At 44.8% G+C, this 27742-nt stretch overlaps 1 protein-coding gene across 1 annotated transcript in view; it reads right to left on the minus strand.

The window, feature by feature from the left end:
- Window positions 1–22593, minus strand: part of NKAIN3 (sodium/potassium transporting ATPase interacting 3) — a 253632-nt gene extending 231039 nt beyond the window's left edge. The window contains exon 1 of the mRNA XM_066625584.1: window positions 22540–22593. Within this exon, the coding sequence (XP_066481681.1) occupies window positions 22540–22593 (54 nt within the window). The remainder of the gene's footprint in view (window positions 1–22539) is intronic.
- Between the last annotated feature and the right edge of the window lie 5149 nt (window positions 22594–27742).

Genomic DNA, 27742 nt, shown 5'->3' on the forward strand with positions numbered 1-27742 from the left:
ATATGAAAAAAAAAAAAAAACTTTGCATGACAAAGTTCCTAACAACACAGTCCTGGAACGTGCTGGAATCCCTAGCATGTATGCACTTCTGAAACAGAGACGCGTGCGTTGGCTCGGTCATGTCGTGAGAATGCATGATGGCCGGATCCCAAAGGATCTCCTCTATGGAGAACTCGTGCAAGGAAAGCGCCCTACAGGTAGACCACAGCTGCGATACAAGGACATCTGCAAGAGGGATCTGAAGGCCTTAGGGATGGACCTCAACAAGTGGGAAACCCTGGCCTCTGAGCGACCTGCTTGGAGGCAGGCTGTGCAGCATGGCCTTTCCCAGTTTGAAGAGACACTTGGCCAACAGTCTGAGGCTAAGAGGCAAAGAAGGAAGGCCCATAGCCAGGGAGACAGACCAGCGACAGACTACACTTGCTGCCAGTGTGGAAGGGATTGTCACTCTCGGATTGGCCTTTTCAGCCACACTAGACGCTGTGCCAGAACCACCTTTCAGAGCGCAATACCATAGTCCTTCGAGACTGAAGGTTGCCAATACTACTCATATGACCATTTAACGTGATAATGAATCCCTCAAGACTGATTTGCCTCTATATTTTAGATAGAAATCCTTTTTCTATGAAAGACTTGTCTCTGAGTAGAATTACAGATCATAAGGAACCCTTAGCAGTCTTCAAAAATAGCAGCCCTATTTCAAGGTCCCACATCTTCCTATGTAACAACTATTATAGCATTCCTTGAATCCTGAATTCACAGACTGATTACACTGGTGGTTGGTTCCCCCTCTTCCATTCTGTATCCTTGGCTGATGGTGGTGAGGACAGAGAAACTCTATTTGGCACTGAATGGGTACACTGGACTACATGTTACAGAGGAAACATACATTTTTTGTGTCAAGTCCTATATAATGAGTAGAGCCTCTCTTAGTTCCTGTAACTGTTTGAGTACACATTATGCTCACATGAGAATACCTGCCTTTGGCAATAAACCTACACCTAATGGCTTATATAAAAGGATTATCATCACTTTAAGTATTCACAGGATAACCCTTTTATATAAACCATAACTCTCCTTAACATTACAATTAGAGTAGAAATCACCCAGGTGGGTGAGAACGGATTTTGGTGTCATTTCTCTGGTGCGCACAAGCCATTGGTAATCCTGTCTGCGTGATAAGCACAGCTGGTTCATCCATGAGCCCTTCTTAGGCCTCTGTCTGCCCATCCAGCTTCACTACTACTACTCACTCCCTGAATTTGAAAAAAAAGAGAGGAACAGAGCAGATTTCTTTGTATCCCTCCTCTCAAATGGTTGCTAGTGTGCCACGAAATTAAGATAGTGACATCAGGTGTGTCATCTTAGGTACCAGAGAACTTGAACTGAGCCTGGATAAGGGTAACTATTCCTGAATGACATTTAGAGATTTATAAAGATTGTTCAAGAATATAGATTTACTTATCATCTGGCATCCTACACAGAAAGAGAGGACTGTTCCCTAGCCCTGAGGGTGTTAACATCTAGATAGAGAAAAGAGAAAACGAGGAAAGGGTCTAAAGTAGCCATTTTCAACCACTGCGCCATGGCACACTGGCGTGCCACTAATGATCCCCAGGTGTGCCCATGGGAATTGGGAGAGGGTCATTTATTAGAAGGGCTGTTGGGGGATGTGAGTCCCCACTGGCAGCATGGTGTACCTTGTCATTTGTCAAAAAACTGATGGCATGCCTTGACAATTTTAGTGCCTTGCCAGTGTGCCGTGTGATGAAAAAGATTGACAAACACTAGTCTAAGGCAATGGGCCAAAAGCTTCATGGAAAAGCTGGATTTTAAGAATATACATTGTTCATGTTTCGTTAATGAGTCCCAAATTAGGCACTTGTCACAATACAATACAATACTCAGAAGTAAGTCCCATTGTGATCTATGGAGTTTACTCCCAGAAAAGCTGCTTTAGGGGTGCAACTTTAGTTGCTCCAAATTTATTACTTGATTTCTTAACAAAGTTCAAAAGTTTTTTAATTCATCCATGATTTTCATCTCAGTTGCCATGACTTTGATCCCAGTTTCACTCTCTCATGTGCTACTTTTGAAAGTAGGGAAAAAAGCACTTTCATTAAAAGCCAGTGGAAGATTTTCCTTTTTATTTAAAAATAAATCAATGGGGTAACATGGGGGGAGGGCATAAATGTGATCCAATTCCCAGTGGGAGTAACTACTGAAGCCCCCCCCCCATCCCTCTGCTAAAGTTATGCCCAGTTTTACATCCCATCCACAATTTTTAAAACAAACTCCTCCTAGGATGCAATTGCACAATTAAGGGAACACGTAATTGTGTCTTTAGTTCCTTGTGATTGACTAATAAGTACTATCACAAAGACCTCCGGACCTAAATCTTTCCACATACACATAATGGGATGTTCAATTATATCTAAGTAGCAGTTGGTTACACCACTAATAGGAGTCTGAACTACTGTTCAGAATGATCTACTAAATGAAAGCAGACAACTTGTCTACAAGATTTTGGATTTCTGAAAATCTGAAATTACAATTCACAAGCTATCTAATGTAAGATAATTATTAACTATACTGGAAAAAGTAATTTGTGGAACTGAATATTTCATACTTTTCCATTTCTGTTAGCATGAACTGTGAGTTTTTAATCTGCCATGCTAGCTGATAATGAATAGAATAATTGTCTTCGAAGATAAGCCTGGAAACACCACAGTTACATGGGTTCAGAATCCAAGCAATGTATCTGAAGATGCATGAAGTAGAGAGAGATATCTTGCTCCCTCTCTTTCTCTCTCACACACACTCACAATGAGAGATCATCCAATGCAACTGATTGGAGGGAGAGATCTAGGACAGAAACTGGCAGCCCAATCCCAACTATATTCACGTGCAGTAATGCCATGGCGCTGGTGCAGCTTCTTCTGAATCCCCAGGGGGATTTTTGGCCGCTGGAGGCCTCCTCTGGGATAAGAAAGTATTAGTTCCCTTGCCCCACAGTAACCTCCAGCAGAAGCTCTAGGTCAACTTGAACCTGTGCCAGCAATATCCCTGGCACAAGTCTGCATTGTTCCAGGAAGGCAGATCAGGGCCAGGAAGAGAGTCTGGATTTGGCAAGCATTGCCACGGCTGAACTCACCACCCATGCCTCCCCATCACTGCTCCGTTCCACCCAGCCCCTCACCATACTACCCCCTGCACAGCCTTACCTACTCTGGCGGGTCTTCGGGCATTTGTTGGCATATGAAAGGCCACTTCGGCCTCCCCACCAGTGTCCTGGCAACACACACTGGAGGAGGTTGCTTTATAACTGCTGTAAAGCAGCCTCCATCAGTGAAACAGCATCAGGCCCAGTCAGGATTGGGCCAAAAGACATGCTTGTCCACAAAGCCCATAATTAATCTGTGATTTTTGTTCCACAAGGTACTATGATGGTAATGATGGTTAGGCACAGTCTCCAGATCCAGCAGCAGTATGCCTCTGAATACCAGCTGCAGGGAAGCAATAGAGTGAGATAAATATGCCTTCCCCTCCTGCTTGTGGGCTTCTCAAACGAAGCTGGTGGGCCACGTGAGAAACAGGATGCTGGACTACATGGGGCTTTACTCTGATCCAGTAGGGCTTTTCTTATGAAATATCAAAGTTGAAACCAAGAGCACAGAAAGTGTTCACTCTATAAATCTACTCAAAAGGTTATTGAAAGACAAGTTGGTGACAAAGACAGAGAAAACAAGTATTATTAGGAAAGATGGCAGCCAAAAATCTCAAGCTTCTCCCCACTTCACCTTCATCAAAATGAAATCTATGAATGATGGGACAAGACATCTCTCAGTTCCAACTTCTACACACCAACAGAATACAATAACCAACCAAAAACAGGTTTCACAAATTAGAATCCAGCACTAACATTTTAGAATTAAATTGTTCTCAAATACTGTACACAAAACCAGAATGTTTTGGCTCCAATAAAGATTTGGCAGAACTTGCCTTGGTCATAATTGTGCACAGTATTGAACACCTTAGATAGAATTAGCTCATTCGTCACTTAGGTACATGCTCCCTATATTAAAGACATTAGTAGTCCCATAATGTCACACACCAATAGCTGATCAAATACCACAGAATAAAGGCCATCTTTATGAACTGTGTTTGGGAGTTTCACCAACTACTCCCATGTAAGTAGCAATCTATATCAGTAAGAACTTAGCTCAAGAAATTGAGCTCATAATGAACCTGTACATCTGCTTCCCTTGCTAAAAACAACACACTACTTCCCGCATTCACTGCATTTGCCAGTACAATTAATCAATTCTGCTGTTCATATACATAAAGGTAGCCTCCTCTTTTCCTCTTACCAATAGGCAGATTATCCTTCTCCAACAAAATGGTCTTGTGGTTCTTTGACCAACAGCAATTAGCTTACCTAGCTAACTGTACAAAAGGTTTTCACCTTGCTGAATCATTAACAGCCCAGTCCTATACACCAACACCCACGCATGCCAATTCTGCCACCGCAGCCTGCACTGCAACCTAGTGGGTTTTTTTGCAATTCTGGTGGTCTCCTCAGGGAAAGAGGACATTCATCCCCTCATTCTCAGGAAAGCACCTGCCAGTACAATGGGGCAACTCAGTCTGTGCCTGCTAGACAAACTGCATCTAATATATGCTGGGTATCATGTTTGCTCAAGCTGTTGAAGTGTACAGAAAAGCTGATCAAGTGTCATCCTGAATTTCACTCTGCAAGCCACAATGTAAAGCACCTAAATGAAAACATTCCAAAAGAAGCTACCCATAAGCATCACAAAGCACAAGTTTACCCATTAATCCAGATCCAAATGTAAACATGACTTTCAAGAACTGCCTGGATAGTGAGAAGAAAGTTAGAATGCAACACAGAACCACTAAAACTGGATGGACTTTGAACATTCAATTATACAGTATAACATATTCAAACCTGTGGTTCACCCAACAGCTGGCTTCCCAGGGTCCTCCCTGGGTTCAACAAATTCCACATAGCTATAGCAGCAATCGCCGGTTACCCTATATTTTTTTTCTCCCTATTGGGTTAACAGCAGCTCTGCTGCACGGATTTTAAATCTGGAACTTGGCAATAGTAAAATATCCTCCCACAACACCAGCCATTCAAGCCAATTCACAGCCACGTACACTAAGCCAAAAAAGTTTAATGAAGGCTGCAATTAAGATAAAGCAACAGTATTTAATTAAGACTAATTTGTTCCATCATTTCCAAAATAACTTACTCATGAGTAGCTTTAGCTGGGTTGGTAGTTATTTTTTCATGTTAGCTGGCTTGTTTGAAAGCTAAAACTATTTTGTTATGGAGTAAAACACAGAAAACAAACACATACTTAAAAAACGCAAGAACTCTAGGCAGATGTTCCAAAGATCGATCAATCAATCAAACAAACCTTTATTGGCATTAAATGTTCCAAAGATAGTGAAGTTATGACCTGTAACCAACAGACTTCAATTAATTCTCCTTAAATGACTTTCAGCGCAATCTTAACTTGCTCTGCAACAGGCAAACCAATGGGCCTGCACTGAATCCAGCGCAGGTTTGGGGCTGGCTGATGCTTGGCCCGAGGCAAGGGGAAACATTTCTTTGTATCCCTCCTCTCAAATGACAGCTGGTGTGCCACCAAATTAAGATAGTGACATCAGGTGTGCCCTTGGGCCCCTATCCTGCGCTGGGTACAGCGCAAGCCTCCTGGCTTTCCTGTCTGCTGCAGCAGAAACCAAAAAGAGTCTTGTGGTGGTGTAAAAGACTTTGTTTTAAAACTGGTTGGCCTTTAAAGCACTACAAGGTTCTGTTGAAATTATTTTTTAAAGTAGGAAAACTTTGCAATGCTTCTACCCTGAAGAAAAAATGAGTTGTGCTTATTGGGGGGGGGGGGAGAAGCTCCGATGATGGTGCTTCCCTTCTTTCTCCACATCTGTCTCTATGTCAGAGCCAAAACCAATATACTCCACTGCCACCATGAGAACAAGCCAGATAGAAAAAGAACATCCTCAAAAGCTTCCCTCCAATTGTCACAATTTTAATGCAGGAGCATATAACGGAAGGTCAGAGAAGGATTAGGGCAGGGGCGCTCACACTTTTTTGGCTCGAGAGCTACTTTGAAACCCAGCAAGGCCCGGAGATCTATCAGAGTTTTTTTTTACAATGTTCGCGCCATCATAACATATAACATTTATGTGTACAATGTATGTTGGTGTACCTTGAGCCCCACTGAGTATAACAGGACTTACTCCTGAGACATGCCTAGGATTAGGCTGTGAGGCTCCAATCCTAGCCACACTTACCTGGGAGTAAGCCCCATTGAGTACAATGGGCCTTACTCCCGGCGTTTCCTCCCAGAGGCACCTGAAAGGGGGGGTCGGCACTCCGCGATCTACTCATTTTGCCTCGCGATCTACCGGTAGATCGCGATCCACCTATTGAGCACCCCTGGATTAGGGCAAGGGTTTGTTGAATGAGTTCAACAAACTACAGGCAGATAAAGGGTTAACAAATGGATTATTTAAAATACAGGGTGGTAATGGGGTTGGATAAGGCAAGTAGGAAAGAATACAATAAGCAGGTTTAGGAAATGGCTTGGGCATTGGCAGTACCCAAGGATGAATCTTGGTTAAATACAAGCAGATGATAACAGGGAATATGAACATAATTCCCTGGCTTTCCGCAGGGCTAAATCTCACTGTTTCCTTATCTGAAGAATCCACCACACTGCTTGGATTTCCAGGAGGCAGATAAGAGCATGGTAACACATGTGACCTGTTTGAGGGAACCAAGACAAAACACACCTAAGAAACCTTGAGGATGACCTTAAGAAACTTAGGGTGCTGTCAGTCCTGGTCCTGACTGGACAGTTTATTACCATCTAGACACCCCTACTTGTACTGTCAACTGGTCAGGAGGGCTTGGATGGCCAATAAACTGATGCATGCAAATCCCAGCAGACTAGCAGTCTAGGAGCTACAGTTCTTGCTAAACGCAGAACAGAAAGAACACACAAAACAATGTTGTAATGGGGCTGATTTCAAAGTGTCATAGAAAAAACAGCTATCAAGGGGAGTTCATTCATCACAAAAGGGATACTAACAGCGTCTAGGTATAGCATGGTGATGCCGGACAACCACCCATTATCCCCTTTGCGGCGCATACAGCAAAAACAAAGCAGTGTTCATGTGTTTGTTTCTTGGCGCAATCCAAGGTGCTGGCAAAACCTTTAAATGGCTTGGGATCAAGGAAGGTCCATCTTCTTCCTCATGAGTTTACCTGTTCTCTAAGATCTTCTGGGAAGGCTCTCCTATGTGTACTGCCTCTGTCTGAAGAGCAGCTTCTGGTGCAGATCTTTAAGAGGCTTCTCTTAATGGTGGCCCCCTCCCTGTGACATTCCCTCCTGTGGGAGGTTTCTTTTGCTCCCTTCTAATTTCCCAGAAAAGGCTAAAGGCATCTCTGTTCCAGTTGGCCTTCTCCAACTACTATTTATCATGACTGATTATTATGCTCTTATCTCTTTTTTTACTTTCTGATGCATGTTTTGATAGTGTGATCAGACAACTTTTGTTTTTGGGAGTTTTTTTAAAAAATTGCACTTGTAATTTTTGTTTGTGAGTCACCTTGAGCAAAAGAAAAAGTTGGGATATACACCTGTGACAATGTAAGAAGAGCCCAGCTAGATAGGGTCACAGGCCCATCTAGTCCAGCTTCCTGTGTCTCACAGTGGCCCACCAAATGCCTCAAATGCATATATGATACTCTGACACCATAATAATATTATTTACATATCACTTTTCAACAAAAAGTAGTTCACAAAGCAGTTTACATAGCAAAATAAATCAGTAAATGGTTTTCTGTCCCCAAAGGGCTCAGTCTAAAACAGGGGTCTCCAAACCTCGGCCCACAGCAAGCCTCTTTCCGGCCCACAGCCAACCTCTTGAAAGCCTCTGGACCACTCAACTGAATATGACCAGAACTGTGCTCTCATTGTGCCTGGAGAGTGTTCTGAGGGCCAAAGAGGTTGAATGAATGAGCCCATTCATTCATTTATTCACTCATCTAAGTTGCATCTCTAATTTATTTATTTAAATTTTATATTTAAATTTTTTTTCTGGCCCTCCACACCACACCAGATATTTGATGCGGCCCTCTGGCCAAAAAGTTTGGAGACCCCTGGTCTAAAAAGAGGTGCAGAAAAATCACCAGCAATAGCCACTGAAAAAGACATCATGCGGGGGTAAAAAGGGAGAGTTGCACTAAATCTGACGAATATAAGAGAATGTCACTGTAAAACAGTGGTTCTCACTCCTTTAGCACCAGAACTCACTTTTTAGAATGAGAATCTGTCAGGACCCACCAGAAGCGATGTCATGACTGGAAGTGACATCATCAAACAAGAAAATTTTTAACAATCCTAGGCTGCAATTTTACCCACACTTATCCAGGAGTATGTCCCATTTACTATCATTGTTAAAAGCATCTTCATAGTAGTCTGTTAACCATATAGATTTGTGACATTTGCCCCAAATGCAGTCACTTACCAGGGTAGCACCAAGTTTAATGTATTAAAAATAAAATATTGAAATGAATGGGGACCCACCTGAAATTGGCTCGTGACCCACCTAGTGAGTTCCAACTCACAGTCTGAGAAACACTGCTTTAAAAGATGCCTCTTTGCCCAGTTAGCAGGGGCATATCCCAATCCTCCATTTAAGGAATCACTTGAGTTCTGATTCATTATATATAAACAGTAATAACTACAATAATACCATGGGCATATTCCTGGAAAACAGTACTATGGGTGGTAATTATAACATACAGGTCCAGCCTATTTATACACAGAATTTTTATACACGGATTTGACTCAACACAAATACCCCCCTGCAAATGAGAAGGAATGTGCTGATCCCTGGAGAAGAGGAAAAATGCATCCCTTTAAAATCAGTTTTAAAAACTGAACAGTCCTTTAACAATAGCCTCGTTAATGAGAGACGGGGGAGCAGCTGTCTGACAATCCATCAATCCTTCTCTCTCCAGGCGACCCTTCCCTCTGAGCATGTGAAAGAAAGGTGATCACTTTGCATGGGTGAAGGGAGGGGCTGAGTGAAGCACTTGGAGTGATTTATAGATTGTCTTCCTAATGAGTCTTATCTTACATCACCAAGGTCCCTTAACAATAGACTGTTAAGTTTGAATAGTCCTTTAACAATAGCCTCCTTAATGAGAGAGAGAGAGAGAGAGAGAGAGAGAGAGAGAGAGAGAGAGAAGGCAGCTCGCTGACAATCCATCAATCCTTCTCTCCCCAGTGGACCCCTCCCTTCCCCCTGAGCACGTGAAAGAAAGGTGATCCCTTTGCATTGGTGAAGGGAGGGGCTGAATGTAAGCTCTCAGCTCTTTGTAAGCTCTTGGAGGAGGACTGATTGATGGATTGTCGTGTTAATGACTCTTATCTTACATCACAAAGGTCAGCAAGGCTGTTTTTAAATCACAGGAGCAAAGAAACTTTGTTTTTTAAATTGATTTCCTATGTTTTTTGCCATCCACATGAGTGCTTGGAACTCATGAGAATAATTAATCTCAAGCTGTAGTTCTAAAGTAGATGTCTTCACAATATTGCACTCAACAGTCCATCAGATGGGAGCTCACTGTGTAATTGACCAGCTTCTCGCTACTTAGCAGCTGTGGAAGATGATAGGATGAGCTAGGCCAGGGGTCAGCAACCTTAAACACTCAAAGAGCCTTTTGGACCCATTTCCGGAAAAAAGAAAACCGCAGGAGCCACAAAACCCTTTTGACATCTAAAATGAAGATAACACTGCATATATAGTTTGCGCTCCCCTCTTATAGGTCCCAGTTATATAATACACTCCCCTCTTGTAGGTCACAGTTATATAATACACTCCCCTCTTATAGGTCCCACTAAAAATCAGGTCCAGACCCACAGTTGGAGAACAACTGTTTTAGATTGTGCACAGATGAACTGCTTGTGAAGGATACTGTCATTCTTTACTGTCATTTACTTCTGTACTTCTGTAAATGCCTTTCCACACAATACTACCTCTGAACAAGACCACTTAGTATTACTGAACACTGTTCACAAAGGTGCTCCTGAACAAACAAGCTCAGAGTTCAAAACTGCATAAAATAAAAGGCATACTAACAGTGATTACTTCCCAACCATGAAATATGCTTTGGTGCTACATATACAGTATGTTACACATACAGTATACAAACATATACAGAATACCATCTGGTGCAGGGGTCTCCAAACCCCTTTCAAGTTTCCAAGTGAAGGAAATGGAGCAGTGAGAACGTGAGTGAGTGTGGGGGGATGCTGAGTGGGGAGCTTGAAGGCTGTAATCCTGTGCACACTTTCCTGGGAGCAAGCACAATGGGACTTACTTCTGAGGAGACACGCACAGGACTGTGCTCTAAGCTTGGGAGGAGGACAGAGCAGCTGCATTCAATTGCTTGCTTTTGCCTTGGCTCCGTGGGGTCAGGGCTGCTTGTGGGAAGGGGGTCATCAGGGTGTTCAAACCCTGTTCATTTACGCGCCCTCCCCTACACAGGCAGGCGGCTGGCGCTTTGGCTCAGGCGGGAGGGAACGTCAGCAGCAGCGTGAGAGCTGCGTGTGTGCGCTTGGGCTGGTGAGCAGCGGCTGCGTCACGGGAGGGGTGAGCCCCTCCCCCCCACGGGTTGGCCCCGCAGGGAGCCGCAGCAGAAGGCTGAAAGAGCCGCTTGCAGCTCCAGAATGGCAGGTTGCCGACCCCAGAGCTAGGCTGTGACTCAGCCTTGGGAACTAAACTACAGCTTTTTGTTGAAGGCACCTAGGGCAGATTGCCTCGTTCACTGCTTCCTCTTCCAAAGCATTTCTCAGTAGCAAGCAGCTGTCCTTGCACTAGCCAGGAGCTACTGTACAAGTGAAAGCAGTGTTAGAATACATAGCTTCCACTGGCTGAAAGCACAGAACAGACAACTATACTTTTCTGCACCAATCTTTTGAACAATTTTATGGATTTTAACCTATTACATTTTTACAATGCGATAAAAATTACACTCTAGACAAAGTTTCATAACAAAATGGTGCTACAGGAAGCAATCTTATAAACAGTATTATACTGCATATATTATATTAAGGAGAGAGAGTAAATGAGAGGCTAGAGGAGGATTAACCACTCCTGACAAATCAGAGTCTCGAGACTCATTGCTTCCATCTCTACTGTTCCCTACTGACTCATGAGCAGAGTTCAGGAGTAGCTAACACACCTTGGAATTCCTCTGTTCCGTAGACGCTGAAAGTTGCAATAAGCTAACTATTCAGAAGTAACTACTTCTAAGTAATTAGACTGGTTTTAAACCCCTTTATAAACCACCACAGAAGATGTTTTATTTAAGAAAAAAAAAGATGTGTACAAGTTGACAGTGAAATAATATAAAATTGACCAGCAAAGTGTTTAGTTGCCTACCTAAGGTTTAAATCCTATACACTCTCTTACATGGGAATATTGTATTGTATTGGCAACCTTCAGTCTCGAAAGACTATGGTATCGCGCTCTGAAAGGTGGTTCTGGCACAGCGTCTAGTGTGGCTGAAAAGGCCAATCCAGGAGTGACAATCCCTTCCACACCGGGAGCAAGTGCAGTCTGTCCCTGGTCTGTCTCCCTGGCTATGGGCCTTCCTTCTTTGCCTCTTAGCCTCAGACTGTTGGCAAAGTGTCTCTTCAAACTGGGAAAGGCCATGCTGCACAGCCTGCCTCCAAGAGGGCCGCTCAGAGGCCAGGGTTTCCCACTTGTTGAGGTCCATCCCTAAGGCCTTCAGATCCCTCTTGCAGATGTCCTTGTATCGCAGCTGTGGTCTACCTGTAGGGCGCTTTCCTTGCACGAGTTCTCCATAGAGGAGATCCTTTGGGATCCGGCCATCATCCATTCTCACGACATGACCAAGCCAACGCAGGCGTCTCTGTTTCAGCAGTGAATACATGCTAGGGATTCCAGCACGTTCCAGGACTGTGTTGTTTGGAACTTTGTCCTGCCAGGTGATGCCGAGGATGCGTCGGAGGCAGCGCATCTGGAAAGCGCTCAGTTTCCTCTCCTGTTGTGAGCGAAGAGTCCATGACTCGCTGCAGTACAGAAGTGTACTCAGGACACAAGCTCTGTAGACCTGGATCTTGGTATGTTCCGTCAGCTTCTTGTTGGACCAGACTCTCTTTGTGAGTCTGGAAAACGTGGTAGCTGCTTTACCGATGCGCTTGTTTAGCTCGGTATCGAGAGAATGTGTGTCGGAGATCATTGAGCCAAGGTACACAAAGTCATGGACAACCTCCAGTTCATGCTCAGAGATTGTAATGCAGGGAGGTGAGTCCACATCCTGAACCATGACCTGTGTTTTCTTCAGGCTGATTGTCAGTCCAAAATCTTGGCAGGCCTTGCTAAAACGATCCATGAGCTGCTGGAGATCTTTGGCAGAGTGGGTAGTGACAGCTGCATCGTCGGCAAAGAGGAAGTCACGCAGACATTTCAGCTGGACTTTGGATTTTGCTCTCAGTCTGGAGAGGTTGAAGAGCTTTCCGTCTGATCTGGTCCGGAGATAGATGCCTTCTGTTGCAGTTCCAAAGGCCTGCTTCAGCAGGACAGCGAAGAAAATCCCAAACAAGGTTGGTGCAAGAACACAGCCCTGCTTCACTCCGCTTCGGATGTCAAAAGGGTCTGATGTGGAGCCATCGAAGACAACAGTGCCCTTCATGTCCTTGTGGAAAGATCTGATGATGCTGAGGAGCCTGGGTGGACATCCAATCTTGGGGAGAATCTTGAAGAGGCCGTCTCTGCTGACCAGGTCGAAAGCCTTTGTGAGATCTATGAAGGCTATAAAGAGTGGCTGTCATTGTTCCCTGCATTTCTCCTGCAGTTGTCTAAGGGAGAATACCATATCAGTGGTGGACCTGTTGGCTCGGAATCCACACTGCGATTCTGGATAGACGCTCTCTGCAAGTACCTGGAGCCTCTTTAGTACAACTCGGGCAAACAGCTTTCCTACAACGCTAAGGAGAGAGATGCCGCGGTAGTTGTTGCAGTCACCCCTGTCACCTTTGTTCTTGTACAGCGTGATGATGTTTGCATCCCTCATGTCTTGAGGTACTCCACCTTCTCTCCAGCAGAGACAGAGGATTTCATGCAGCTCAGTGACGATGATGTCTTTGCAGCATTTTAGGACTTCAGCAGGGATGCTGTCTTTTCCAGGTGCCTTGCCAAAGGCAAGGGAGTCCAGGGCCACGTGAAGTTCTTCTAGGGTTGGTTCACTGTCAAGCGAACTGTCTAGGGTTGTCACTGTCATGGGAATAAGAGTCCCTTGAAGTCAGTGGGGCTTACTTCTGAATATACAGGTATAGGATTGTGCTGTAATTCTTAACCAGCTCAGCCTTCTATGGCTATACATAAAGCCACAGTGTCACTGACCAATGTAATTTCTGCATTATGTTTAAAATTTGAAAGGCAGAAGCAAGGACTAGATTGCATTTTGTGACAGGCCACAGTCTGGTGAAAAGACAGACAGGGCATCCACATACCCACCTGCCAAAGACAAGCATTCTTGGCCTTCTCACAAGCCTGCCCATCAGCACATGTCCTTTCCCTTGACCTCTCATTTGTATTGTACATGTGAGTTGGATGAGATAATAAGCAGCAGGAATCTCTTCTAAAGAACAGAAGACTTATGAGGTTTATTTCTGACCTTCTCCAAACTGCAATGCAAATGAAAGAGTTCACCAACACTTCTTCTCTCCAAAGTGTTCTGTAAGCACCAGAAAACTTGCATAATGCTTTCTCTTATGTTCCTTTTCTATCCAAACTTGCATCTTTTTGCTCATCCTTCAGCCAACCAGTACTGCCCTTGGTTGAGCCACATGGCTTATAATGAATCCAGGTGACAGTTCATTAATTTTGATCGGTAATTAAGATTTGCAATCTGACTTCTGATTCTTGATTATCTGGTCTAGTTTTTCTTTTAAAATCACATTGTTTGGATTTTGGCACTTGGGTTGACATCAGCACCTACCTGTGACAACAAGACCAAATTCTGATATTTTATTAAAATCCAAGAAGATCTAGATTACAATGACCCAAAAATTACAGAAACTTTAAACGTTTAATTTTAAAATTCCACACACACAAAAGATTAAACGTTTCACTTCTCCACTTACAACATCTAAAGTATATGTATTTAAAAGAATTAAAATCACTGCAGCTAAGAAGGGATTTATAAATGCTGATGTTTGCCCACCCAATAGTTTGGGTTATATTTCCACCCAGTTATGTCTATGTCATAATGGGTAAAACGTAGGATAATATATATGAAAGAAAAAAGACAATGCATAATATGGCCATGGTTTTCCAATTCACAGAACTTAAATAAAAGATGACAGACAGGGTCTGTTGCACCCATTTTATGGCTCAAGATCATACTTAAATAAAATTGTTCTCATATAGAAGGAATGAGTTCTCCATATCCTAAGTTGACCACCAAACAACTACCTGAAGTTCAGGATGAGATATTCCAAATACAGAGCTACAAACAGTACATCGTGAGATGGAAAGTGTAGTTCCTTAAAACTGGTCTGAAAAGACTTCCCACTTCAGACAACAGAAAAAATCTATATAGCACTGACATCTTTTTGTGTTGGCAACCTTCAGTCTCGGAAGACTATGGTATCATGCTCTGGATGGTGGTTCTGGAACAGCGTCTAGTGTGGCTGAAAAGGCCGATTCGGGAGTGACAATCCCTTCCACACTGGGAGCAAGTGTAGTGTGTCCCTGGTCTGTCTCCCTGGCTATGGGCCTTCCTTCTTTGCCTCTTTGCCTCAGACTGTCGGCCAAGTGTCTCTTCAAACTGGGAGAGGCCATGCTGCACAGCCTGCCTCCAAGCGGGCCGTTCAGAGGCCAGGGTTTCCCACTTGTTGAGGTCCATTCCTAAGGCCTTCAGATCCCTCTTGCAGATGTCCTTGTATCGCAGCTGTGGTCTACCTGTAGGGCGCTTTCCTTGCACGAGTTCTCCATAGAGGAGATCCTTTGGGATCCGGCCATCATCCATTCTCACAACATGACCAAGCCAACGCAGGGGTCTCTGTTTCAGCAGTGCATACATGCTAGGGATTCCAGCTCGTTCCAGGACTGTGTTGCTTGGAACTTTGTCCTGCCAGGTGATGCCGAGGATGCATCGGAGGCAGCGCATCTGGAATGTGTTCAGTTTCCTCTCCTGTTGTGAGCGAAGAGTCCATGACTCACTGCAGTACAGAAGTGTATTCAGGACGCAAACTCTGTAGTCCTGGATCTTGGTATGTTCCGTCAGCTTCTTGTTGGACCAGACTCTCTTTGTGAGTCTGGAAAACGTGGTAGCTGCTTTACTGATGCGTTTGTTTAGCTCGGTATCGAGAGAAAGAGTGTCGGAGATCGTTGAGCCAAGGTACACAAAGTCATGGACAACCTCCAGTTCATGCTCAGAGATTGTAATGCAGGGAGGTGAGTCCACATCCTGAACCATGACCTGTGTTTTCTTCAGGCTGATTGTCAGTCCAAAATCTTGGCAGGCCTTGCTAAAACGATCCATGAGCTGCTGGAGATCTTTGGCAGAGTGGGTAGTGACAGCTGCATCGTCGGCAAAGAGGAAGTCACGCAGACATTTCAGCTGAACTTATAGCACTGACACTGACACTGACATATAGCACTGACTTCCATTTATTAACCATTTCTGAAAACCATATTCCCAGGGAGTTGTGAAACATGGTCATTTAGGACACACACAGAGACAAAGCTGGCAACGTGGTATCTGCAAAAATGGGCAACTGGCTAAAAATTCAGGTAGATTCTGCACTTTTTACAAAACTACCAGACTATGAAATTATTTCAAAATATTTTTACTTCGCTTTTCCCAATGCAAAATAAAACTACTGGAAGCAGAGCAAACAAAAATATGCAGCAAACCAAACTAATCCAAACCAAACACAATACAAAAGGAAACCAGGTTGTCTTAAATAAACATCTGAAGGAGCCAATGTGGGGGCCAAGCATGCTTCTAATATGAAGGAGTTCCACAATGGCAGAGCCAGCACAGAGAAAACCCTAATTAGTTATCTTAGAAAAGCCACATGCAGAATAGAACCTCAGCAATGGAATGAAGAGTGAAAGAACATAAGAAAAGGATCAGGCCACAGGGTACATCTAGTACAGCATTATACTTCCCACAATGGCCAACCAGCTGCCTCTTGCAGGAGAGAAGCAGGAGAGAAGCATACTTCTTTCCCTTGCAATTGGTAATTCAGAGGCACACTGATGCCAAAACTGGAGGTAGGCATAGCAATCATAACTAATCGCCACTGTTAGACCTGTCCTCCATGAATGTGTCCAATCCCCTTCAAAGCCAACCAAACTAGCAGCCATCACTCCATCCTGTGGCAATGAATTCCACAGACTAATTATGCACTATATGAACAAGTATCTTAGCATATATGGAGAAAGTGGCCCTTAAGGTACATTAGTCACAACAGCTGGGGCTATAAAGGTCAAAAAACACCTTGAAGTGCGTCTGGAAACACACTACTTGTCAATATAGCATGCACAGTGCTGGAGTGATGTACTCCAGAAGTACAGTGTTCTATATTTTATAAAATTAACTTCACCCATTAATGCTTTTTGTTTCATATTAAAACCTTTAACCTGCTATGTGAGGTACTATACTATACCAGAGGCATATCTCTTGTAAAAACCTTCAAGTTAATGGTTGGCAACCTTCAATCTCGAAAGACTATGGTATAAGCCTACAGCACCTGGTATTCCCAGGCAATCTCCCATCCAAGTACTAACCAGGCCTGACCCTGCTTAGCTTCTGAGATCAGACGAGATTGCGCATGTGCAGGGTAACAGTTGCTGTTAATAGTTAATCGTCAAAAGTTAATAGTGCCACAAGTTTGCCCTTCTAGATAACGCATGGGTCCATAACATCTCCAAAATGTAGGAAGATACCATACACTGTTCTTTTTCTGTGAATAAAAACATACTTGAATTTCAACCCCACTGAAACATCAGTAAAACTGACAAACTGACTCCAGCTAACTTTCAATGCTGCTGCTTTTTTTATTCACCCAAAATGACCCTGATTCATGTTAAATTGTCCTGCCATCAATGGTTAAGTATAAGTTACTTCCCCTGCTTCTATTATTATTATTATTATTATTATTATTATTATTAACAGTATTTATATACCGCTTTTCAACTAAAGTTTACAATTTTATAAAGTTTATATTACAATGTCTAGAATAACTAAGCTATCACAGGTTCCCACCACCACTAGCAGCCAGTGATATGGAATAGGTGAATAAGGTGCATTGGGCATTACACAAGAAAAGATGTACGAGATATGATGGAAAGAGGGAAAAACTATATGTGTGGAAATGTTTTTTTAGCAGCAGCCATACATTTAGTGTAACACAGTGGTTCTGAGTAGGACTTTGGGACTGCAGTAAGTCTTTATGGAGGGGTGGGGGGATGGCAGCAATGAGATCTCCACACTCCCTGGATACCGGTGCTTGATGCTGGAAGTTAAACAACCCCTCTCTGGCCCCGGGACTGTGTTGCTGCTATCTCCTTGCCCTGCCCCTTAAGGGACCAGGAATGAGTGCTTCCCTGGCAGGTGGATCATGTCCCACCAGTTTGGGAAGCACTGGTACTGTAACACTACTTGGGCTGAAACCCAAAGCAAGTCCTTTTCAACTCATTAGAATGTATTTCTAAATACATTCTGGGCAGGAGGTCTGGTCTAGAGGGTAGAGCCTCCATTTGCCTGAAGATTAACATCCACAAGGTCGCCAGTTCGAGGCCACTGGCACCGTGCGACCTTGAAGCAGCTGGCAAGCTGCAGCTGAGCTGTTCCATCTGCTCGGAGCGTGGGAGGATGGAGGCCAGAATGTTAAACCAGATCGGAGTGTAACAGCTTGAATGTGGTGGTTCTTGAAAGAGAGAACCTTCTTTCAATTTGTAAAAATCCCTGCGTGGATTTAATAAGCCTGCCTATGTAAACCGCCTTGAATAAAGTCTTGAATAAAGACCAAGAAAGGCGGTATATAAATACTGTATATTATATTATTATTATATATTATATAAATACTTCTAATCAGTAGTGGAACTACAGCTTATTGGTAAAGCTATGCATGCAGAAAATCTGTGGTTAAATCCTTGGCATCTCTAAGGATCCCTTCCTGAGACACTGGAAAATTATTCTCAGTAGAAAATAGACAATACTGGGCTAAACAGACCCATATTCTGATTTCATCATGTGTTTATTAGGCAGCAAGCATGATAAAAAAAAATGCTTTTCTCCCCTGCACTTTTTAGCCCAGATAATCATTAGCCCACATACGTCATTTGTGTGTTTGGTACTCAGGCAGGTTAGCAAGGCAAGTGATTTGGCTTTTGTTATCACTTAGTCAAGAGATTTTCCACAATCAATGGGACAAATCAATGCAAGGGAAAAAATAAATCTCTTTTAATGACAGCAATGCCTGGGGATGCCACTGGGTTGGGTGTGCTCACTGCCCATAAAACCTGTGATGTAATGAAGATTTGACCCCACTCCCTACATCTCCACTGGTAACAATATCAGCAATCATTAGCTCAACATCCCTATTATTTCATCATCTGGAAACACCCTGGACCTTTCGATTGATGTCTACCAGATTAGATTTAGTTCTCAAACCCACCCAAACATATTACAGCTTTGTTTCATTTTTTTTTTAAGCACAAAAAATAAATTCCACTAAAACAATCTATCTGGACAGATATTTATTAGGCACTAAAATGATATGAGATTTGACAGTGGGCAATACATAGTGTAAGTATTAGAACAAATGAAAGTCTTCGTGTTAGAACCACTTTTGAAAGCTGCTTGATCGTTTAGTATAGTATGTTTCTGATGAATTTTATGCATAGCCTTCTACATATATGGTGGCTATTCACATACAGTATGTTAACAGTCCTTATATCAGTGATTTTCAACCTTTTTCATCTCATGGCACACTGAGAAGGTGCTAAAATTGTCAAGGCAAACATCAGTTTTTTTACCACTGACAAGGCACACCATGCTGCTGGTAGGGAGCTCAAATCCCGCAATTGCCCTAGTAATAAATGGCCCTCCCCAAACTCCCGCAGCACGCCTGTAGACCAACCGTGGCACACCAGTGGTTGAAAATCGCTGCTTTACAGCTTTCAGGAAATGTGGCACTTCCACTGTAACCTTCAGAGACATGTTAATGTCATAGGGCCCAATCCTATCCAACTTTCCAGCATCAATGCAGCTGCAATGAAGTCACAAAGTAAGGAAACAAATGTTCCCTTACCATGCGGAGGCCTCCATGACTGCACTCAAGCTGCAGAATGCAGTGTGCGCCCCATTAGCACAACTCCATCAGTGCTGAAAATTTGGATAGGATTTGCCCTATCTGGTCTTCAAAATGAAGGATTTTTGTTTGTTGTTTGAAATTCCATCTCTTAGACCACTGAAAATAATAATTTTGGGGCAGAACAGTACTATAGTAACAGATCAGTTTTCAGCCATGTAAAAATCAGGTTCCCAGTGGGCTTTCCTCACCTGAAAGTGCAAACTACCAACATGTTCTTTAGAAGTCTAATACAGTCATGTTGTTGTGCTCTAGTTATTTCTACAGCCTATGAACATGCTATCTAAAGATGAGAATGGAGCAGTGAAGCAGAGCAATGAGTTAAAAATCAACTATAGTACGCTATCTCCTTGTTCTTACCAAAATCTCATGGAGACCACAGAAAGGTTTTCCATTTTCTCCCATCCCGCACCACAACACTTCAGTAACAAACCAGAAGTTTGAATTATAATACTTTCTTTGCATGCAGCATTAGAGACTATGTGGGGAAAGTGGTTGACGACACAATCTTATGAATATTTGGAAGTTAAATCCCACTGTCCTCAAAGGTGGCAAGAGAGGTCAGCAAGGCTGGGCACCAGCCAAGGGGCACATCAATCAAAGGGTCCATCAGGCCAAGTTGACTATGACTCTTCACTACTAGTGGCAGCAGTAGTGCCCAACACACCAGCAAGAGACAAGTTTCTCCAGGACTCCCAGCAACCTGATACCATCACTGACTGCGCTCCATGGTTGCAGCAGGCTGCAGCCCTGTGCAAAGTAACCTAAGAGTAAGACCCTCTGAATACAGTGGGATGAATGAAGTTAATGAATCATCATAAACTCATTTCATTTTGTGATATAAGCCAGGATTGATGCCATCTCTCTCTCTGTTACCTTAGATGTTTACTGCAGTTAGCCTTAGCTCATGGCATCGGTTACCTTGAAAAAGCTCTAGGCACTCTTTAGAGGTAAAGTGACAACTCCTCAAGATTAGCATATACAGCAAGTAACAAGGAGTGCTCTTTGAGAGGATAGATGGCAGTTCTTCCCACTCTGCTTTTCTCCTCTCATTTCAGACTACATGGGATTCTTCCTTGGAAACATCATGAGATGCAAAAAGGGAACCAACCACATTGCAACCACAATATTCTATTTTTCAATCAATGTACCAAGAGCAAACATTAGCTTCCACCTTTTTGGCACCTTTTTGGCACCACTTTTTGGCACCACTGCATCAAACAGGTTAAAACATACATATCACAGATACATGGCATGAGTCAGGTGTATCAGCAACAATGTTCTAAATTCAACTTAAAAGAAAAAATTCTCTTTTAATGCACTGTTGAGATTCAAATATTTTAATACTGAAGCTGTCATACTAGCTTCACTAAGGAATGAAAACCCCCTGACAGGGAGAAACAAGATCATATGAAGACAACTGTTTTTATTCAAGGCACAGCAGAATGTGGGGCTTGATCTGGCAACCTACAACAGCAAAGCCAGGCCCCTTAACCATGGAGTCACAATGGGCATTTCCTCTGAGCAAAATACTTCCCCACCCCTGATCTTCCTTCTTAAAATTCAGATCTATTTGCTTCACCTTTGACAGAAATAAGTCAGTGACTCCTGACTGCATGAACACAACAGGAAAATAAATATGTTTTTTAAAAGTGCGTTTCTTGAAACTACACTGTAAAATCCAACTTTAGAACAAAAAAAAAATCAGAGTTAAGAGTTAACCTTGTAACCTCCAAACCATTAACGAAGACACAAGTTACCCCCATTATCCTTCAGTGCCGCCTGAACACCTTGACCTCATATTGATCACCAAGTGGTCTTAATATCCAGCTGTCAAACTGAGAAACCGTGAATGAGCGAGGTTTCCACAGAGCCTTGCAATATTTAACTCTCTGATTTAAACACACTGCAGGGGAAGAGAGGAAAGCTCTTCCTCGCACCACAAAGATGCTTCAAACTGCCTTGAAATGAAGCCAGGATGAAAGCCTGCCTTTAAAGTCCATGAGACTTGGCCAGCACAGAAAACCTTCAACAGCCCACAAGAGACCAAAGCAAAAACCAGGCAGCATTACTAAGTGCCTTTCTTGGGGGGGGGGGGGGGGATCCTCAGCCAACAACTGAACATACTTTCTACCAAGCACAATAGACTTTGACATTTAGACAGATGCACATATTATAACTTAAATCCCAACAGGAACCTGAACTGGCATTGCTTCAGGTCTGGAAGAATCAGGTTGCTCTCATGGACAATATCCAGGATTTCTGCTGGGATCACTACTTGTTATAGGTAAGCAGTGGGTAATATGAAACAGTCTACCCATTTCTTGGCTAGGGGGGAGCAATGCCAGCTATTAAACAGATGTCACCCTTCCTCTCAAGGGAGTAAGAGCCCAATCCTATGCATGTCTACTCAGAAGTAAGTCCCGTTATAGTCAATGCGGCTTACTCCCAGGAAAGTGTGGATAGGATTGTAGCCTGTGCCTGTGGCAACGGGGAAACTGCTTGGAACAATCAACACAGGGGTTAGCAATCCTTCAGAATCTGTAACTAATCCTTCTGAGGTAGGAAGGTGTCCCCTGACCCTCAGCAGGTGCAGCTGCCCCTCTGGGGGTGGGCAAGGGCAGCCCACACTCTCAGGTGGCCAAGTACCCCAAAGGAGGTAGCACCACTGGTCAGGGAGGGGGCGCCAGTGGCCTTCCACCTGCCACATCCCGTGTCCCGCAATGAACTGGCGAGGGGCACTTCAATGCCATGATGACCATCATCATCCTCCTGCCCGGCTGTTCAGAAAAAGGTCGTGCTTACAGTCAGGCGGTAGCCAGCAGGGGACAAGTGCAGGAGAGTTGGCAGTGCCTGATGGGGCGAAGCGGGATGGAGAAGGACCAGTCCTTCAGGTGCAGCATGCATGGGTAGGGAGAGCATCTGGGGAAGGCGGGGAGGGGGGTCATGGGGTAGTCAGCCCAGGACTGGGGTAGCAGGAAGGGGGGAGGCGAGAGGGTCCTTTGGCAGCCCCACCAGTGCCCAGCGGCCAAGGCAGCCAGCCAGCCTGCCAGCCACTCACCAGCTGCAGCGTGCAGAGGAAGATCAGAGTGCAGCGCCCGGTGCAGCAGCCCATGGTGGAGGCAGCTCCGCGATGCCGGCAACGCCGCCTTCCCTCCTCCTCTCGCCGCTCTCACCGCATCCGGACGGAGCCCGCGGCCGCCCTCGCCTCGTGCGTCGGCCCAGATCCCTTTGTTCGAGGCTGGCAGGGGGGCGCTCCCCTCTGCCTCCGCCTGGTCCGAGCGGAGCGGAGAGCACCAGCAGTCCGTCGCTGCCCGCCTGCGCCCCTGTGCTCAGGGGAAGGCTGGGGTGGGCGTGTGGCTGGCAGGGAGGGAAAGGGGGGTCTGTGAACGGGACTTGTGAATGGGAGCGCGGAACTGTGAATGGTGCTGCGGGCACGGCGGAGAGCCTCTGCCAATGGCAGGCGCGGGCGTCTCCACGAGCAAGTGGAGAGGGGTGCCCTCCCGGACGGCTCGTGGCGGTCCTCGGGGGCGGGGGGGGCTATTGTTCGAAGCCGAGGGGGGCGAGACGGTCGGTGCGAGGCGTGGCCGCAGAGGAGGGGCTTCTCCAGCTACAGCCTGCAGAAGGGAAGAGAGCTGCTGCTGCTGCTGCCCCGGCGCCTGGCGTGGGCGCAGTGAGAAGAGCGCGCGCCAGCTCCACTCGCGCCCTTGCAAGAGCGAAGCACGCTCGCGCCGCCTGCCCGCAAAAGTTGCCCCGACTGGCCCGGAGAGCCCGATTGGGTGGAGCCAAGGCGGGAGGCGGGGTCTCGCTGAGGGGGGCTAGGCGCATCCACTGGGGTCCTTCCAGGGTGCTTGCCACGCCTTGTTCCAAAGAAAAACTCCTGGGCCTAAGAGACGCGCAGTGGGGGGGGGGGAGCCTCCCCAGCAGAGTCCTTCGAAAAGCACCACCTTGGGCCTTGTGAGGCCCACGCCCTGCAGGGTGACCAGACGTGGCCTCTTCATTGGCTCCCTCCTTTTCCCTGTAGGCAGCGCTTAGTCTTCTCCTAATTAATAAATTATATGCCAGGGAGACAGGCCAGGGACAGACTGCACTTGCTCCCGGTGTGGAAGGGATTGTCACTCCCGAATTGGCCTTTTCAGCCACACTAGACGATGTTCCAAAACCACCTTTCAGAGCGCGATACCAGAGTCTCTCGAGACTGAAGGTTGCCAACACAATGTAACAGTTTCAAATTTAGTAAGTAAGAGAGTGTTTAAATTAACCACATGAAATCAATATCCGAGTGTTTTTAGCTTTCATTTTGTGGTGTCCTGCGTTTTTCTTGGATGTCGCACATTTTTCGGTTATGACATTGGTCACCCTGCCCACGCACTTTTGCACGTGGGTTGTGAGTGCTGGTACACCCTACACGGTGTACTTTTTGAAGGACTTCAGTGGGGAGTATCTGCCTCCCCACCTACCGCAAGTCCCTGCTGGGCCTGCGAAGTGGACTATGGGTCACAAACTCCACTCCCCCTTCATCTGCACTTCACTTCTTGCCAGTTCCCACATCCTGCTGTTCTTCTCACACTGCAGGAGTGGAGGTCACCAGCTCATTGAAGCAGCAGGTCAAGTTACCAGGTCAAGAACCTGGAGATCAAAGGTCTGCCCCTGTTGGGACCTACAGAGTCTTACTGGCACACTGCCTTTAGGCGCTAGTCTGAAATGTGAAATTATGAGTTGCTGCAAGACAATTATGAGTTGTCACAAGGCTTGTCACAACTGCAAGATCAAAAGTCAAAAGATGTCAGTTCTATGGCTTTCTTTCATCCGTGATGCTGAAATCAGATTTTTGCATTAATTTCCCATGTCTGTAGTATGATCTTTACCTCACTTGTCTTCCATCCCACCCTTCTTAAGGTTTTATAAGATTTCATTCTGTTTATATAGATTTTAAGATTTTATAGATCATAAGATTTTATTCCATTTATATAGCAAACCTTTGTGGTAAGTCAGGCTGAGAGAGTACAATTTGCCTAAGGTCACTCCAAGTAGTAGTAGTAGTAGTAGTAGTAGTAGTATGTCGGGGCCCCTCCTAGATGCCCTGACCCCCGACTTACCCTGGAGCAGGCACCCCATGCCCAAGGTGGGGAGGCTTCCCTGCCCTTGAGGGGAGCAAGGAAGGTTGGCTCACCCCCACCAGACAGAGGGGGCTGGCAGGGCAAACAAGCCAGGAACAGGACAGGCCTTTTCTGCCCCACCTGGAGGAAGGGGAGGGGCCAAAAGGGGGCTGGCTTGCTCCATAAAACAGGGAAGCCAGAGATGAGAGGAGGCAGTGTGAAGTAGGGAGCTGTGAGGTGAACAGCTTCTGCTCCCAAGCCAGGTGTGGCAGCTCTGCTAAGGAGAAGGACAAGGGAACTGGAACCCCTTCCCCTCCAGCTAATCTGAGGCCTCCCTGGGGGTGGAACAAGCCTGCTCCAGGCCCCTCCAGGGGTGGGCCCGTATACAGTAGTATGGCAATGCCTTTATTAGGAAGTCCCATTCAGATGTAGCACAGCCAGGAATGTAAGATTCTTCAGAGATCCTTCCCAGAAGAAACAGAGAAGTATTCACAGCAATTGTGCTACTTTTACTGTGTCCAAGTGGGTAGTAAAAATAAGTAGATATCAATGAAGCTGATCCTTCACTGCAGTCAGGCCAGGCCTCTGTCTCTACATCTGTCTTTTGCAAGACCTGACTTGGATTTCCTTCTGATTCAGGCTTCTTAGAGCTATTTAAAAAACAAGGAGTGATTCTTTCAGTATTACAGTGAGCAATCTTTCAGATTCCCCAGGGCTCTTCTTCAAGTAGATCTTGGGGGGGGGGGCACTCAGAGAGAGAAATCTGAGGACCCGATCCTATCCAATTTTCCAATGCTGGTGCAACTGTGCCAGTGGGGCATGTACTGCATCTTGTGGTGGGGCAGCAGTCACAGAGTCCTCCTTAAGGTATGGGAACACCCTTACCTTGGGGCAGCATTGTGGCTGCACCAGTGCTGGAAAATTGGTTAGAATTGGGCCCTGAGTGTGCTAGAAAAGCATGTAAGTCTATAGTTTCCAACTGATGAAGGTGCTTTGCAAACTTGCTTTGGTTAACTTGTGCTAGGTGCCAAACAGATTTCAGATTGTGACCAGGCCAGGCTGAAAAAACCAATATGAAAGCCAACAATTACTTGGTTCTATATCCAACACTAAGGATAACAAACAGATTCCTTGTAGGGCAGAAATAAAGAAAAACATAGAGTTTATTCTGAGAAAGCTGGAGACTAATTTGAAGTAGTGTACTAGGTAAAGAGTCAATAGAAACAAAATTTCTAGAATTACATAGTGATTAGGGTTAGGGAACATGTACATTCCTCTCTCCCCCCAAATGGAAAGTCACATATTTTGAGGTAGAAGATCCTCTTCTCAATAGTTAAAAGCTCTCCAGGTGACCACCCCACCTCTCCAGCCAAAGTTCAACACACTCTATACAACACCACACTGGTTCTCACTGAATGTAAATTCTACATGGAACAGAAGGTATTTTATTTGATTATACATCTTTCCCACTTTTGTACTGCCTTAGCAATGTTCACAAGTGTTGTATGATGCATCACTGGTGAAAAGTCAATCAGGCATTGTCTAATGTGAGAACTGAATTTGATAGGCTGTGCCAAAACTGACTTCAGCACCACTCATGAAAGGTACCCTGACCAAAAAGCTTGGGAGTTCCATACAGTGGAAAGACCTGGACACTTTCTGAGTTTCTTGTCAAATGGTGCAAAACACCTCAGACGTACCCACTGGATCAGGCCATAGGCCCATCTAGTCCAGCTTCCTGTATCTCACAGCAGCTCACCAAATGCCCCAGGGAGCACACCAGATAACAAGAGACCTGCATCCTGGTGCACTTCCTTGCATCTGACATAGCCCATTTCTAAAATCAGGAGGTTGCACATACACATCATGGCTTGTAACCTGTAATGGATTTTTCTCCAGAAATTTGTCCAATCCCTTTTTAAAGGCATCTAGGCCAGATGCCATCACCACATCCTGTGGCAAGGAGTTCCACAGAGCAACCACACGCTAAGTAAAGAAATATTTTCTTTTGTCTGTCCTAACTCTCCCAACATTCAATTTTAGTGGATGTCCCCTGGTTCAGGTGTTATGTGAGAGTGTAAAGAGCATCTCTCTATCCAGTCTATCCTTCTCATGCATAATTTTGTATGTCTCAATCATGCCTCCCTTCAGGCGCCTCTTTTCTAGGCTTAAGAGGCCCAAACGCTGTAACTTTTCATCATAAGGAAGGTGCCCCAGCCCAGTAATAATCTTACAGCCCAATCCTATCCTCACTTTCCTGGGAGTAAGCCCCATTGACTCTAATGGGTCTTACTTCTGAGTAGACATGCTTAGGATTGGGTTGTTAGTCGCTCTCTTTTGCACCTTTTCCATTTCTACTATGTTCTTTTTGATTTGTGGCAACCAGAACTGGACACTACTCCAGGTGTGGCCTTACTATCCATTTGTACAATGGCATTATAATATTAACCATTTTGTTCTCAATACCTTTTCTAATGATCCCAAGCATATAATTGCCTTCTTCACTGCTGCCGCACATTGGGTCAACACTTTCATCGAGCTGTCCACAACCACCCCAAGATCTCTCTCCTGATCTGTCACAGACAGCTCAGAACCCATTAGCATATGTGAAGTTTTGATTCTTTGCCCCAATGTGCATGACTTTACACTTACTTACATTGAAACACATCTGCCATTTTACTGCCCATCCTGCCAGTTTGGAGAGATCCTTCTGGAGCTCCTCACAATCACTTCTGGTCTTCACCACTCGGAAAAGTTTGGTTTCATCTGCAAACTTAGCCACCTCGCTGCTCAGCCCTTTCTCCAGGTCATTTATGAACAGGTTGAACATTTATGCACATTTATGTCCACTCGAAGTTGCATATAGAGATAAAATGGAGTCACCACGAAACTATACGTATACACACTTCTAGGCTATACACAGTTTTTTTGACCCCTGAACTACGTAACCATCACTAGCCAGAGAGAATTGCACTTACTCTAGCTCTTGAACCTGGACAGCTGCTAACTAAGATGATCCTATGTATGAAACAGCCTAAAGGCCCAATCCTATCTAATTTTCCAGTGCAGATGCAGCCTCATGGTAAAGAAACAAATATTCCCTTACATTGAGAATGGCCCCTGCCCTCCCAATGCAGGATAAAGCGTACACCCCATTAGCTCAGC

Source organism: Tiliqua scincoides, chromosome 4 (genome assembly GCF_035046505.1).
Source record: "Tiliqua scincoides isolate rTilSci1 chromosome 4, rTilSci1.hap2, whole genome shotgun sequence".
Classification (NCBI taxonomy): Eukaryota; Metazoa; Chordata; class Lepidosauria; order Squamata; family Scincidae; genus Tiliqua; species Tiliqua scincoides.